Here is a 16292-nt window from a genome sequence, read left to right on the forward strand (position 1 = left end):
CATTCCCGGGAATGTGTCCCGGTATATTTGCCGGGACACATTCCCGGGAATGACCCTTTCACATTAGCGGGCTGACCCGGCATATTGCCGGGTCAGTGACGTCACCGCCGAGTCTCCCAGAGGCGGTGCTTGGAGATAATCTTCTCCAAGCACCGCCTCCTCCTATGAAGAGAACGGGTGCCGGGTCGCCTTGACCCGGTATACCCGTTTACACTGGCAGCTTCCCGGGACGGTCCCGGGTTCAACCCTGCTTTTGACCTGGGATGAAATCCCGGGATGCTCGTCCCGGGAAATTGTCCCTGTACCCATTTACACTGAGAAGAATCCCGGGATGATGCGCGTTCACGTGCAATATCCCGGGATTTTTCTGCGAGTGTAAAAGGGGTATCACTTGGGTAGCTATTCCACCGTCAAGAGCAAGGTGACTCTGCCCTGGAAACCCTTATATCAGGAAATCCCAGGTGCTGCTGATCACACACCTGGGATTCTGCTACTGCTTCCAAAACCTGGTCTGGATCCTCCACATTACTTTCACATGGAAAAAATGCTGTCCCTGCCACAATACTAAACTGTATAAGGTAATTAATTCAGAAAGTGATGTGGAGTCTCTACAGAATGACTTATTTAAACTGGAAACCTGGACGTCTAAATGGGGAATGAGGTTCAATATAGAAAAATGCAACGTTATGCATTTTGGGACAAAAAACACACATGCATCCTACACTCTAAATGGGGAAAATATAGGGGTAACCGTTGTGGAAAAAGATTTGGGGGTGCTCATAGATAATAGGCTTAATAACAGTACACAATGTCAAAATGCAGCAAAGAAGGCAAGTAAAGAGCTTGCGTGCATAAAACGGGGTATTGAGACGAGGGACGAGGATGTAATCCTGCCGCTGTACAAATCATTGGTGCATCCGGATCTGGAATATGGTGTACAGTTTTGAGCACCATATTATAAAAAAGATATCGGGGAACTAGAAAGAGTTCAAAGGCGAGCTACTAAACTGATTAAAGGGTTAGAGACACTGGAGTACGAGGAAAGGCTTACTAGGCTAAATATGTATACACTAGAAAAGAGGCGTCATTATTAATATCTTCAGAGGCAGAACTCTGGGAGGCAACGGAGTCATCTGCCGTCGGGCTCCTGCTCTAAAGGGGGGCACCTCTCCTCCCATTCTGTGACACCATTGAATTAAGTTAATTGATAGCTGCCGCTGTCTTTTCAGTGGCCGACTTCCTCACTGGTCCCTGCACCTTACAAATCACACCCTCTTTTATTATACTGAATATACACATTTTACAAGTGTCATACCCAGGATTAGAAACCACAACCCATTACACTAGAAGCAGACACCTTACTGATGAAGCTGTTTGCTCTTGTATAGAAAATATGAGAATTCTAACTATATGAAGCTACTTCTCTGACAATTACACGTAACTTCATATAGTTAGAATTCTCATGCTTCCTGTACAGGAGCAAATAACTCCATCAGTAAAGTGTCTGCTGTCAGTGTAACAGGTCATGGGTTCTAATCCTGGTTATGACTGCTAAGAAATGTGTGATTTAAAATAAAAGACAATTAAATGTATAAATACAGTATTACAAGGAGCTAGCAGCAGATTTGTTTACTAATAGAACTCTGTATAGGACACGTGGGCACTCGCTGAGGCTAGAGGAGAGAGAATTCCGTACACAACGTAGGAAAGGTTTCTTCACGGTAAGGGCAATAAAGATTTGGAACTCCCTGCCGGAGAAGGTAATAATGGCAGACTCTGTAAATGCATTTAAAAACGGATTGGACACATTTTTAACTGGAAAAAGTATCCAGGGTTATAGCATTTAGCACAGTGACATTAATATCTGGGAGTGGTAAGAATCATAGTTGTCAATTGGTACTAAACCATTACTCCAGCAGGTGCATTATAATAGGAACAGCGTAACACAGAACACAGGTAGAACCCGATGGGCATTTTGCCTCTTTTCAACCTCACTAACTATGTAACTATATAATTATGTGTTCTCCATCTCATGATTCATTTAAGCAAATGATTTAGTGAAAGGGGTGGAATAAGGTTGTAGTTCAGGATGTGATGTATACACGTTTGCACAGTGTGGTTCTTCCCCCCTCCACACACGTGCTCTTTTATCCTGTGCGCTCAGAGAGAAGGCGTGCGCGCTGATGTAAACGCCCTTTATATTTGTTTTTGCTAATATACAAAGCTAGTGCTACAGGCGACAATCGCACCGCGAGTCAAGTGGGGAAAATATTATTTGCTTACAGTATGTAGCTATACCACCAGCTGTAACTTTTCATTGAAGCATCTCTCTGACGGGTGTGGTATGGAAGGTAGATAGTAACTAGGTCGACAGTGTCTAGGTCGACCACTATTGGTCGACAGTAACTAGGTCAACAGGGTCTCTAGGTCGACATGGTCTAGGTCGACAGGTCAAAAGGTTGACATGAGTTTATCATGCTTTTTTTGGTGTCCTTTTCTTCGTAAAGGGACCGGGAACCCCAATTAGTGCACCGTGTCCCCTCGCATAACTCGCTTCGCTTGCCATGCTTCGGGCAAGGTGCCTCGCTCCGCTATTGCTTCGCTCGGCACAGGTTACCATTCCAGTCGTAGTCCACGTGGATCGTTAAATATGAAAAGGTTAAAAAAAGAAAAGTGAAAAACTCATGCCGACCTTTTGACCTAGAAACCCTGTCGACCTAGTTACTGTCGACCAATTGTGGTCCACCTAGACACTGTCGACCTAGTTACTGTCAACGTAGAGACCGGATCCCCTCTCTGACAAAGAATTAGCCTTGTACCGATTTCCCTACATGTAGGATTACTGTGTAATGTACCTTTCATTTATTTTTTTTCTTCCTTTTTCTCCTAGCATAATACACTATGGGCCTAATTCAAGGTTGATTGCAAAACAACATTTTCCTCTAATGGGCAAAAGCATGTGCAGTGCAGGTGGGGCAGATGTAACATGTGCAGAGAGAGTTAGATTTGGGTGGGTTATTTTGTTTCTGTGCAGGGTAAATACTGGCTGCTTTATTTTTACACTGCAATTTAGATTTCAGTTTGAACACACCCCACCCAAATCTAACTCTCTCTGCACATGTTACATCTGCCCCTCCTGCACTGCACATGGTTTTGCCCATTAGAGGAAAATGTTGTTTTGCAATCAACCTTGAATTAGGCCCTATGTGGCCAAAATTATGTGGACGCCTCTACTTTTTGTATTTGGTCTCTTCAGACACACCCCTAGCTAACAAGTGCATACTTGCCTACTCTCCCAGAATGGCCGGGAGGCTCCCGAAAATCGGACAAGTCTCCCAATTTGAGGGGTCTCCCACTGCCCGGCCGCCCACTTAGCGAGTAAAATGGGCAGTCCGGGCAGGCGATGGCGCGATTCTTGTTGAATCGCGTCATCATAACCACGCCCCCCTGCTGTATAATGCCGGTAATAGCGGCATTACACAGCAGGGGGAGTGGCTTACGTGACGCGATCCCGCAACCACGCCCCGTTTCGCCTCCACCACGCTCCTGTTCCGCCTCTGGCCCGCCCCCCTCTGCACGTTATGTTACTGCCCGCCCCCCTGCTGAGACGTCCTGGCTGCTCTCTCCCGGTGAGAGCAGCCTAAAAGTCTGCAAGTATGAACAAGTGCCTACAGCCATACTATCTCCATGGTCACACATTAACAGCATGGTCTTGTACTCAATAGCTCATTGGGTTCCAACATGACACTGTCATAGAATGCCACCTTCCAGCAATAGCTGCCCTGCTAGAGCTGACCTGGTCACTAAGGTTTGTTATCAGGAAGTGTAAACACACAGGAGCAACAACTGCTCAGCTGCACAGTGGTCAGCCTTGCAAGCTCTTCGAATAGGATTGCTGAGTGCTGAAGCGCGTTATAGCATGGAAAAAATCATCTGCTCTCTTGCAAACAAGTTTCACACCGCCTCTGAAAGCAGCATCAGCACCAGAGATGTTCATTGGCAGTTTCATGGACGGGTTTCCATGGCTAAACAACCGTACACAAGCTTCAGATCACCATGTGCAATGCCAAACTTTGCCTGGAGTGGGAATGCGTTCCCACGCTTCACCATCTGGCAGTCTGACGGGCAAATCTGGGTTTGGCGGATGCCAGCAAGACGCTTCCTGCCTGAGTGCCAACTCTAAGGATTGGTGGAGGAGGAATACTGGTCTGGGGATGCTTTGTGTGGTTTGTCCGGGGGCCTTTACTTCCAAGGAAGGGAAATCTTACTCTACAGCTTGCAACGACCTGTGTACGTCTAACTTTGTGACAACAGTTTGGGGGAGGTCCATTTCAGTTTCAGCATAACAATGCCCCCCGTGGACAAAGCGTGGTCCAGCAGAAAATGGTTTGCTGAGTTTGGTGTAGTAGAATTTGATTGGCCAACACAGAGCCCTGACCTCACCCCATCTGACCCATCATACACCTTGGGGATGAATCAAAAAGCCAATTGTGGTCCAGGCTATGTCAGTGCTCTGACTCACTAACCTGCTTGTGGCTTAAAGGATGCAAATTTCCTGAAGCCGTGTTCCAAAATCTAGTGGAACTCTCTCTTAGAAGAGAGGGGTGTATTATAGCTGCAAAGTCCACATTATGGTTTTTGCCCATGGTTTTGGAATGAGATGTTTAGCAAGTACATACAGGGGGGAGACGTATCAAGCCTTGGAGAGAGAGATAAAGTGAAGTAATTGGCCAAAGTGACCTATCAGCTATTAGCTGTCATTATCTAGCAGTGTTTAAAATGACAGTTGGAAGCTGGTGGGCGGCAACTGATCCACTTTATCTCTGTTCAAGGCTTGATGCATCTCCCCCACAGTATGGGTATGATGTTTGAGAGTCCACGTAGCAGGCTGGTAAACTCGGATGACATTGCTATGCAGACAGAGGCACAAGGTGTATTTTTATCCCCGCAGACATGTTAGGAGAACAGTGTGTACGTAGTGTGTGATGTCTGTACTGTTACACAAGGTGTGCGTGTTGTCAGCGCCTCGTTGAGGCAGACACCTTACGTGTGTGTGGTTGGCACACTGTGATCCTCTCTATCTGCTCCATGGTTCGCTTCCTGCAGGAGGAGCGGGAGGAAAGGGTCACATTTGCATCCTCCAAACCTTGTGTGTGTGTGTTGTGTGCACTGCTTTGCATGTATAAAGGGGGTCATTCCGAGTTGATCGCTCGCTAGCTAGTTTTAGCAGCCGTGCAAACGCTATGCCGCCGCCCACTGGGGAGTGTATTTTAGCTTAGCAGAAGTGCGAACGCTTATGCAGCCAAACTCTGCAAAAACAGTTTGTGTAGTTTCAGAGTAGCTCTGAACCGACCCAGCGCTTGCGAACACTTCAGCCTATTCGTGTCCAGAGTTGACGTAATACACCCGCCCAGCGAACGCCCAGCCACGCCTGCGTTTTTTCAGACACGCCTGCGTTTTTGCAAACACTTCCTGAAAACGGTCAGTTGACACCCAGAAACGGGTCAATCCTCTTGCGGACGTCAGTGTGACTGAAAACTTTGCTAGAACCTGTGCACAATCACAAAGGGATTTGTACCCGTACGACATGCGTGCGCATTGTGGAGCATGCGCAGAAATGCTGATTTTTAGCCTGATCGCTGCACTGCGAACAATGACAGCTAGCGATCAACTCAGAATGACCCCCAATATTCCATGTATCCGGATTTCTGTATACAATACCCACTAATAGTTTATCCGTCTCCATTTATCTTGGGTTTGGCATCAACAGAATTACCTCCCTAGATTAATTCCCAGGGTTGAATCACTGGACAACTATTTCGGTTACGTTTGCCAGTTGTGTCGTGCTATTATTAATTTGTTCCTCAATTTTGATGAGAGCAGTATGAAAGTTGGGACAGCCTCACCAAAAGAGGGACTGTTAGGAGATAAGTATTCACCGTGATTTAAAGTCCGGACTGAAGTGATTATATGGTTATGTAGTGTATAAGGTTATGGTGGGGAGGGGTTGGGGGGGGGGGGAGTCTATTGTGGCATGGGCTAGGTATATATAATATAATGCAGCTAAATTGACGGTTTATGACATGCACAGTGAGAGATGGATGGTGGCATGCAAAGAAAGGTTGTTGGTGTCCGCCACTTACAGCTCTCCCCGCCACCAGTGGCGAACAACATACCACTGATACCTCTTCTCCCACCTTCCACGGTAACTTACCTTACCATTTGCTCACACACTGACATATCTGTGACATGTATTCATCTTGAGTGAGGAAGCAGCAGAGTAAGAGGGGGAGAGAGAGAATAAGGGGAAGAGGGGGAAAGAGAGAAAAAAAAGCCTGGCATTTCTGGCCACAGCAGCTAGTATAGCATTGCAGCTCCTAATCATTATTCGTCATTCATCATATTACTTTACAGAGAATATTTCAGTCAGTCCCTGACTCCTATCTATATTCCCTATCACATGGACACATTAGCTTGACAAAAGCCAGTTAATCTGCCAGGACACCCGGAGGGCACCGGCGCAAATATGAGGAGAACATGCAAACTCCACACAGATCAGACATGACTGGGAGTTGCACTCATCACCCCAGTGCTGTGAGGCAGTTATGCTAACCACTACACTAACTGTGCTTTCCTAATATGATGTGGTCAACAATAGTGTCACAAATTGAAAGCAATGTTGTCTGAACTGACTTGCACCCAGAGATGCTCCAGTAATTAGAACCAGTTTGACATTAAATGTTAAATTGGCCCATTTGAAAGCCTGATTCATTTTGATTTCCAAGTTTATGGTCAGGCTTGGTGGTTTTAAATAAACTATAAAATGTTGTCTGCTTCAGCTGAAAGGGCTGCATTTTATATTACTTTTAACAATTTAGACATTTGGTACATTACTGTGCTGGATTTTGCCGTTTCCACGGCTACCTGTTAAAAACAAAACAAAATATAAAGTGAACTTTTTCGAACTCTGGGGGTTATTCAGGTTGGGAAGCAAACCAAAAAAGTTAGCAACCGGGCAAAACCATGGTGGTCATTCTGTTTATCACAGCGGTGCGATTGGGTCAGAACTGCGCATGTGCCGCCACGATCGCCTCTGCCTGATTGACAAGCAGAGGCGGTCGCTGAGCAGGGGGGAGGGGCGGAACGCGTGGCATTTGGCCGGCGTTTTGTGGGCGCGGTCCGGCCGACGCAGGCGTGGCCGGACCGAACTGGGGGGGGGGGGGGGGCGGCTGCGGGCGGTGGAGCGATGAGTAGCTCCTGGCCAGCACGCTAAAGCTGCGCTGGCCGGGAGCTACTCTTGAAGTGCAAAGGCATCGCCGCTGTCTGATGCTTTTGCACTTCTTGGGGGGGTGGCACTGACATGCGGGGCGCGATAGCCCTGTGCTGGAAGTCCCCCCGTATGCCAGTCTGAATGACTGTAGCCAACGCAGCCCGCACCCACAGTGGTCCGGACACACCTGCATTGTCTGGACGGCGCCCCGCCAACGCCGTTCTAACGCTGCTGGCACGCCTCCTCCCGCCCCGCAACCGCCTCTGCCTGCTGTTAGCATCTCACTGGGCCTCCCAGGGTGCGCGAGCGCACTCCACAAAGGGCTTTAGACTGCGATCCCTGCCGCTGCAGCGATCCAGTCTGAATTCCCCCCTCAGTCATTTGCAAAAGCAATTTGCTAGACTGTGGATACAATGTAACTGTCAGTTATTTGACTTTATCCTGCCAAAACTATTATAAGAGAAAGAAAAATAATAATTAAAAGTCAATTTGTATAAAAGGCAGCAATAAATGGATTTTGGCCAGGCATCCTTGGCTGCACCAGCCGGTAGCTCAGCCTGTGTGCTTTTCAATGTCATCAGCTGTCACGGATCCCTCTCTGTGGATCACTCCCTCTGGGCATTGTGTCAGGGTAACACAGCAGACCTCCAGCTAGAAGAGAGGAACGCACTGCAGCCTCCCCTGATCTGGGGTGCTGTGACTGGTGCCGCTCAGTCACCGTGACTGCAAAACAATGGAGCCTTATCACAGAAAGAACTGGCGGAATCCCTCTTTAAAACTTACTCAGAGCTTCTCAGGAAGCACGTCCTGGGACGACTGGTGAGTCCGGGGTGTGAACATTCTCTGGATCCTAATTGCTGTGAAAATTTTTCAAAAGGTGCATTAAGTGCAGAGTCAGATATTAGTGTCGCCGATAGGCTGTTAGAACCTGATGCTTCTTAAGTATTTAGATATTTCGATCAACTTCTACTTACCGTTTTACAGGCTGTGGGGCATATATATATATATATATGTGTTTGGAGATAAGGTGAAGAGAGATAAAGTACCAGCCAATCAGCTCTACTCCAGTGTTACAGGCTGTGTTTGAGCTGATTCATTGGTACTTTATCTCTCTTCACTCTATTGGGCCCCACACACTGGGCGATATTAGTGAAAGATATGAACGATCTCGTTCATTAATGAACGAGATACCGTTCATATCTTTCAGTGTGGAGGCACCAGCAAAGAACGATGTGCGGCCCCGCGCTCGTTCATCGCTGGTGCCCCGTCGCTTTGCATGCAGGGCGATATGGACGATATCGTCCATATTTGCCTGCACTTCTATGGAGCCGGGTGACGGGGGGAGTGAAGAAACTTCACTCCCCCTGTCACTGCCCCCTCCCTCTCCGCCAGGTCGCCCGTATCCGCCGTCGGGCAGCTCGGCTGCGGATCGCTCAATGTTTAGGACCCATATCTCTCTCCTATGTTTGATACATAGGGGTCTATTTACTAAGTATTGAAGAGAGAATATGGTGCGAGATAAAGGGGTCTATGTATGAAGCCTTGGAGAGAGATAAAGTAGACAGAGATAAATTACCAGCCAATCAGCTCCTAACTGCCAATTTACAGGCTGTGTTTGAAATATGACAAGAACTGGTTGGTTGGTACTTTTATCTCACTCCAAGGCTTAGTAAATAGACCCCAAAGTACCATCCAATTCGTTCTAACTGCCATGTTGAGTTTAAAATATGACAGTAGCCGATTGGTTGGTACTTTATCTCTTTACACTTTTCTCTCTCCAAGCATTGATATGTTTCCCCCTAAGTCTGCGCATTTTAAATCCATCTCCTGTTAAAATATTATGTGCATCTTTGAACAACTAAAATAAGTGAATACATAAATTGTACATTAAAATCATCTACTTAGTGTGGCACTTTATCGTACGCTGTAAGGGGAGCACATTAAATGCTTTGAAGCATATTTTACGCACTTAAAAATGATGCTGTAAACATTTATTTCTTCTGTCTGCTGCGGATAAATCAGCGTTTATTAAAGCGGCGTCTTATAAATGGGGCTAGTTCTGATGGAAGAATGAGATGGCGGCGAATACGCCATCCACTGACGCCGACGTGTATCCAGTGAGTCTGACAAGATACTTAGGGGGATATGTACTAAGCAGTGATAAAAGTGGAGAAGTGAGCCAGTGGAGAAGTTGCCTATGGCAACCAATCAGCACTGACGTAACATTTATAATTTGCATACTATAAAAGTATACAGAGCAGCTGATTGGTTGCCATGGGCAACTGCACTGCTTAGTACATGTCCCTCTTAGTCAGAATAAGACAGGGTTTAAACCAAAAAAAAACCCCACAACTTTTTATGTTATCTGTAAAAGATTCAAAAATAGTGGATTTTTATATATATATATATATATATATATATATATATATATTTTAATATTTTTCTATACTGTATATACAGTAGATTATACGGCAGCATTCTGTTCTTACTATTATTACCAATCATTTTATTACTTGTGACTACTTTTTCTGCGAGTACAAAACGCCAGATTCAGGGGCGGCTTAGCGCGGCTTCGTAGTCCCAGTGGCCATGTTGAGGTTATGTGGCTGAAATCCTTCACATTGTTCCAGGCGAGACTGTGTTGCTGAGACATGTCCGGATAGGATGCGGTGCGGACGGGTAGATGTGTGGCTGGCGTGGGGATTGGTGTAACTGATCCGGCAGCTGTCACTCTCCCTCGGCCCTGGGAATGGGTGGAATGCCACAGCTGCCGGAAGCGGGCTGTGGGCAGTGACAGCTGAGCTCCCCGCTCCGTGATGCCACTGCTTTGATGACTGGTGTTGACCTCAGCTCTGTCTGGTGGGAAGGACGTATATTTTATTGTAAACGACACTTGTCATCTCACAGCTATTTAAAGAAACTCACTTTATTTTTTTGACCCTCTGTATTTGTCCTATGTGACTATTAAGGGATAACTGTGAGTGTATACTCTTGTTGAAGGATTTAACATCATTTTTCTGATGGCCCTAGTACATCTGCTTGCAGTACAGTTCCATTACGTACTTTCTCTTCGCCGTAATTGTCATCTCCTTCCGGAGCTCTCCTGTCTGTCTAATTGAGGCGGGAAAAGTAATTTCCCAACAAATTGATTTGGGATCTTGATAAGGGATATATGTGACTTTTGAGGTTTGCATTTTAGGTATGATCCAATTGGTCCAGGTCTGGAAAAACATAGAAATACAGCAAAGAGGTACAGAACACCTCATAGCCTCTTCTTCAGGACCAAACATGAAGATTTAATAGGCAGTGCACCTCCTTTATGCGATGGCAAATTCAATATCACATTTGTGGTGTTTGTTATGGTACACACACATATATATATATACTGTATGAAGACAGAGAAGGATGGAGGGGGAAGGTAACTATACCTCAAATCTCGGTTCCCACTGTTTGACTGGTCCTCAGTGAGCTCTGTCCATGGTGTGAATGCTGGGGCTACAGACAGATACATTATGTGGGAGGTAAAAATAAAAAAATTGACAATGTTGTAGCAGAGACAAAAGGTGACAGGTACCTTGGGCAGGTAAGTAGCTGTGTGCATATGTACTATATGTTAGTAGGATGCTTTCTATATTGCATATAGGTAAAGGGGATGCCCTCTGTATTGTGTGATGGTTACTTGGGTGCTCTCTGTATTGCATGGCAGTAACTTAGATGCTCTCTGTAGTGTATATCAATCACTGGGTTGCTCTTTGTACTGTAAAGCAGCTACTGGGATGCTCTTTATGATGTACAGAAGTCACTATGACACTATGTATTGTATAACATCATGTGAGTGCTCTCTGTATTGCATGGCAATAACTTAGATGCTCTCTGTAGTGTATATCAATCACTGGGTTGCACTTTGTACTGTAAAACAGTTACTGGGATGCTCTTTATAATGTACAGCAGTCACTATGACACTCTATGTATTGTATGACATCATGTGGGTGCTCTCTGTATTGCATGGCAGTAACTTAGATGCTCTCTGTAGTGTATATCAATCACTGGGTTGCTCTTTGTACTGTAAAGCAGTTACTAGGATGTTCTTTATAATGTACAGCAGTCACTGTGACATTCTATGTATTGTATGACATCATGTGGGTGCTCTCTGTATTGCATGTAGTAACTTGGATGCTCTCTGTAGTGTTTATCAATCACTAGGTTGTTCTTTGTACTGTAAAGCAGTTACTGGGATGCTCTTTGTAATGTACAGCAGTCACTATGACACTCTATGTATTGTATGACATCACGTAGGTGCTCTTTGAATTGTATGGTTGTCACTGGGATGCTTTGTGTATTGTATCAGTCTCTGGATTGAGCTCTGAGTTATATATCAGTCTCTGGGATGCTGCTGGTATTATATATAGGTCTCTAAAGTGTATGTCATTTTCGTGACTCCAAATATAAATTCGGCAGTAGTGTTGGGGTCACAAGTGTATTATGCTAGGGCGGCCAGAACCCTTAATCAGGCCTTGTCAGTATCTATACTCATTCAATATGTGCGGACAATTTCCCAGCACTGTTTCTCTTGGAATTACTGCTGGGTGTATTCTGCTTGGTACCGAGACCAACAAGGGCTTAATAACAATGTCACCATTAGATGTTGAGCTATACGAGTGTCCTGGGAATGGCTCCCTCCATTCCATTGTATTAGATCTGTGGGTTTCATGCTCTGGATTTCTTCTTTAATATTTCTAAGTATATTTTTATATAACATCACGGATTGCAGTTACCTGGACAATATTGTGCTTTGATGGCTGGATAGTGTCTGAAGCTGCCCGGTGGAAGGAGTTATCTTTGGTCTGATAACATTTGCAGTTATTGCTTCTGCAGGATGACAAAACCTTCCCACAGCTTGTCAGTGATGAATGAGTTCCAGGGGCAAACGTAGGATTTAGTAAGGGGGGTTTCCGTGGGAGGGTGGGTGCATGGGTGTGTGTGTGTGTGTGTGTGTGTGTATATATATTTATATATATATATACATATATATATACACACACACACACACACACACACACACACACACACACACACACACACACACACACCCCACTATATATACACACACACACACACACACACACACACACACACACACACACACACACACACACACACACACACACACACACACACACACACACACACACACCCTCTCCGTGCAGTGGAAACCAGGAGGCAGTGGTCTTTGTGAGTAAATTAATGTATAAAAGTACAAAAAGCATAATGGCCCTCATTCCGGGTTGTTCGCGCGCTAGCTGCTTTTAGCAGCATTGCACACGCTAGGCCGCCGCCCTCTGGGAGTGTATCTTAGCTTAGCAGAATAGCGAACGAAAGATTAGCAGAACTGCTACTAAATAATTTCCTGCAGTTTCTGAGTAGCTCCAGACCTACTCACAGATTGCGATCAGTTCAGTCCGTTTAGTTCCTGGTTTGACGTCACAAACACGCCCTGCGTTCGGCTAGCCACTCCCCCGTTTCCCCAGGCATGCCTGCGTTTTTCCCTGACACGCCTGCGTTTTTTAGCACACTCCCAGAAAACGCTCAGTTACCACCCAGAAACGCCCCTTTCCTGTCAATCATTCACCGCAGTGCGACTGAAAAGCGTCGCTCGAACACCAGCAAATCTACTAAGTTTTGTGTTAAATAACTTAACGCTCTGCGTACCATGCACATGCGCATTTAGCAACAAATCGCAGCATAGCGAACAACTCGGAATGACCACCAATGTACCGTGTCAACACCGAGCAGGGCGTTTTTGTCAAGCCTACAGCATAGCACCTTGCAAAAAATGCCTTGCGCAGCATCAAAACGTCGGTACACTATGGCTCTTGTACTTTAATACATTAATCTACTCACAAAGGGGGTCGTTCCGACCCGATTGCTCGCTGCAGTTTGTCGCAGCGCAGCAATCGGGTCGGAACTGCACATGTGCAGACGTCGCAGTGCGCCGGCGCATGGCAGCCGTCGTTGCCTAGCGATCGCCTCTGAAGCAGAGGCGGTCGCTGGGCGGGAGGGGGCTGGACGGCGATGTTAAGCCGCCGTTTAGGGGGAGCGGTCCGGCCAATGCAGGCGTGGCCGGACCGTTGAGGGGGGTGGGCGTTCCGCGGCAGCTGCGTGGCGTGGCGGCTGCTGCGGGCCAGTCAGCGAAGAGTAGCTCCAGGCCAGCACGCTAAAGCTGCGCTGGTCGGGAGCTACTCTTGAAGTCTAAAGGCATTGCCGCTGTACGATGCCTTTGCACTTCTGCGGGGGGGGGGAAGAAGGGCACTGATATGCGGGGCGAACTAGCCCTGTGCTGGGCGTCCCCCAGCATGTCAGTGTGAATGATCGTAGCTGTGCTAAATTTAACTCGGAATGACCCCCAAAGACCGCTGCACGCGCGCGCACACACATATACCCACACACACATATTCATACATAGATACATACATACACACATACATACATACATACATACACAAGCAGATAGACGCAAACACACATACATACATACATACATACATACACACATACATACATACATACATACATACATACATACAGTTCCATCAGGGGCTGGGAACAGACAGGCAGCAATGTGAGGACGGAGGTAGCTGCTGTGGCTGAGCATGCGCAGCCAGCAGCTCCCCCCTCCACCCATCCGGACATTCTACAAGCAGAGAGCTACTGTAGCTCTCTGATGCTGCATCATTGCAGCAGCTCCACGGTCGCGATCGCGGCTTTTAACTGAGACGGAGACAGCTATGTCTCCATCTCAAAAATGAAAGATTCAGCTCATCAGGGTGGGTTTCCAGGTACTTGGAAACCCCCCCTGCGTGCGCCACTGAGTTCTGTCTTGAAAGCAAACTGGGTGCATGCTGTAAAACACCGTGGTCTGCATTGCGCAGGGATAAGTCCCCCATCAGAGGGGTATCCGGTCTTTAGGTCGACACTCATTAGGTTGACCGCTATTGGTCGACATGCATTAGATCGACATGGTCATTAGGTCGACGTGGCAAAGGTAGGCACATGAAAAGGTCGACATGAATTTTTCACAATTTTTTTCCTTCATTTTTTTTTTTACTTTTTCATTCTTTATGATCCACGTTGACTACGATTGGGAATAGTAACCTCAATTCTCTCCCCTTTTGTCAAAGTCATCTTCAGTTACCTGCAACAAAAAAAGTGTTGTAACTTTTGAACCGTAACTGCTATTTCAAATCTGTTTGCAGCAATACATTTGTCAGCAAATTCTAATGTTGTTTGACATGTTACACGACCCTCTTTCCATTTGAAAAAAAACTGACTTAGATTCAAGATGGCCGATTTCAAGATGGCGCCCATGTTCGGTACATACCCTAAAAGATAGCATCACCTCACCCATACCTTACAGGAGTATTCAGTTTTTCCCATTTCCTGCACAGTTTTTAAAACAAAAGGGTGCACTACGACTTTTGAATCGCCCTGTACAGTAGCGCCACTGCGTCTCATCGTAGAATACCTTGTTTGCACACCTGATTGACGGTTTGCAATGTATCAGTAATATTACCTGGGCTGGGGGTGTGTGCAAACAGATTTATACTTGTACATAAACAGGGAGTCTGTTACCATTATCTATTCTCCCAGGGGTTGCGGCCCAGTTTCAACACGCAGCGGATAATTCATAGTAGTTATCTAAAGTAGGGTTAAATAGCCTCAGTCTCTGACACTCCCTATGTCCATGATACTGTAGATATATCCAGGGGTGCCAGAGGGGGGAGTGGGTACAAATTACCCAGGCCAGACTTTTTAAGGGGCCCCAGCCAGCCATGCAGGGAGAAGAATCATTTTTTGTTTGTGTGATTGTGGCCACACCCCCTGCGTGTTAGGATGGCGGCGTCTGTGAGTGGACAGAAGTTTGCATGAAGTAAGGAGCTTGTTTTGGACAGTACCGTGTTCAAACAAAAGGACCATCCCAAAAGCAGAATATAGGCACGCTTCCATATATGCACAAGGCAGGCAGACAGGTGCAATCGGCCACAAAAGTATCACTCGCCATTCAGATAGGAAACTGCACAGTACTGCTTGCTCTTTGGGGGGTCATTCCGAGTTGATCGTAGCTGTGCTAATTTAGCACAGCTACGATCATTCACACTGACATGCGGGGAAGGGGGGGGACGCCCAGCACAGGGCTAGCCCACCCCGCATGTCAGTCCGGCCCCCCCTCGCAGAAGTGCAAAGGCATCGCACAGCGGTGATGCCTTTACACTTCAAGAGTAGCTCCCGGCCAGCGCAGCTTTAGCGTGCTGGCCGGGAGCTACTCATCGCTCCCCGACCCGCAGCGGCTGCGTGTGATGTCACGCAGCCGCTGTGGGCCGCACCCCGTTCGGTCCGGCCACGCCTGCTTTGGCCGGAGCGCGACCACGAAACGGCGGCCAAATGCCACTGTTCCGCCCCATCCCGCCCAGTGACCGCCTCTGCCTGTCAATCAGGCAGAGGTGATCGCATCCCTGCTACGGCCTTCGGCCGTCTGGCATGCTCCGGCGCACTACGGCGCCGGCGCATGCGCAGTAGGGACCCGTTCGCTCGGCTGCGTTAAAACGCAGCGAGCGAACGGGTCAGAATGACCCCCTTTACGCTAGCCGATTTGTATATAAGGAACATTACACAGTACCACTTACTGTATCTTGCTCTGTATGAAGAGCGTAATTCTCAGTATATGTTGTTTTTCAAATATCCGGTATTTAGGTCGACGGCACTTAGGCCTGACACTCATTAGGTCGACCACTATTGGCCTACACGCATTAGGTTAACGTGGCAAAGGTCGACACATGAAAAGGTCGACATGAGTTTTTCACCATTTTTGGAACTTTTTCTTACTTTATGATCCACGTGGACTACGATTGGGAATAATAACCGTGCCGAGCGCAGCGGTAGAGGAGCGAGGCACCTTGCCCGAATGCGAGGGGACACGGCGCACTAATTGGGGTTCCAGGTCACTTTTACGAATAAAACGGCACAA

At 46.9% G+C, this 16292-nt stretch overlaps 1 protein-coding gene across 4 annotated transcripts in view; it reads left to right on the plus strand.

The window, feature by feature from the left end:
• Positions 1-16292, plus strand: part of DGKI (diacylglycerol kinase iota) — a 439065-nt gene that overhangs the window by 92546 nt on the left and 330227 nt on the right. The window contains exon 1 of one of the 4 annotated variants that reach the window (XM_063928995.1): positions 7922-8089. The exons of the other annotated variants lie outside the window; for them this stretch is intronic. Within the exon in view, the coding sequence (XP_063785065.1) occupies positions 8004-8089 (86 nt within the window). The 5' untranslated portion in view covers positions 7922-8003. Of the gene's footprint in view, positions 1-7921; positions 8090-16292 lie in introns of those variants that run through there. 4 annotated transcript variants of the gene reach the window in all.

Source organism: Pseudophryne corroboree, chromosome 6, assembly GCF_028390025.1.
Source record: "Pseudophryne corroboree isolate aPseCor3 chromosome 6, aPseCor3.hap2, whole genome shotgun sequence".
Classification (NCBI taxonomy): domain Eukaryota; kingdom Metazoa; phylum Chordata; class Amphibia; order Anura; family Myobatrachidae; genus Pseudophryne; species Pseudophryne corroboree.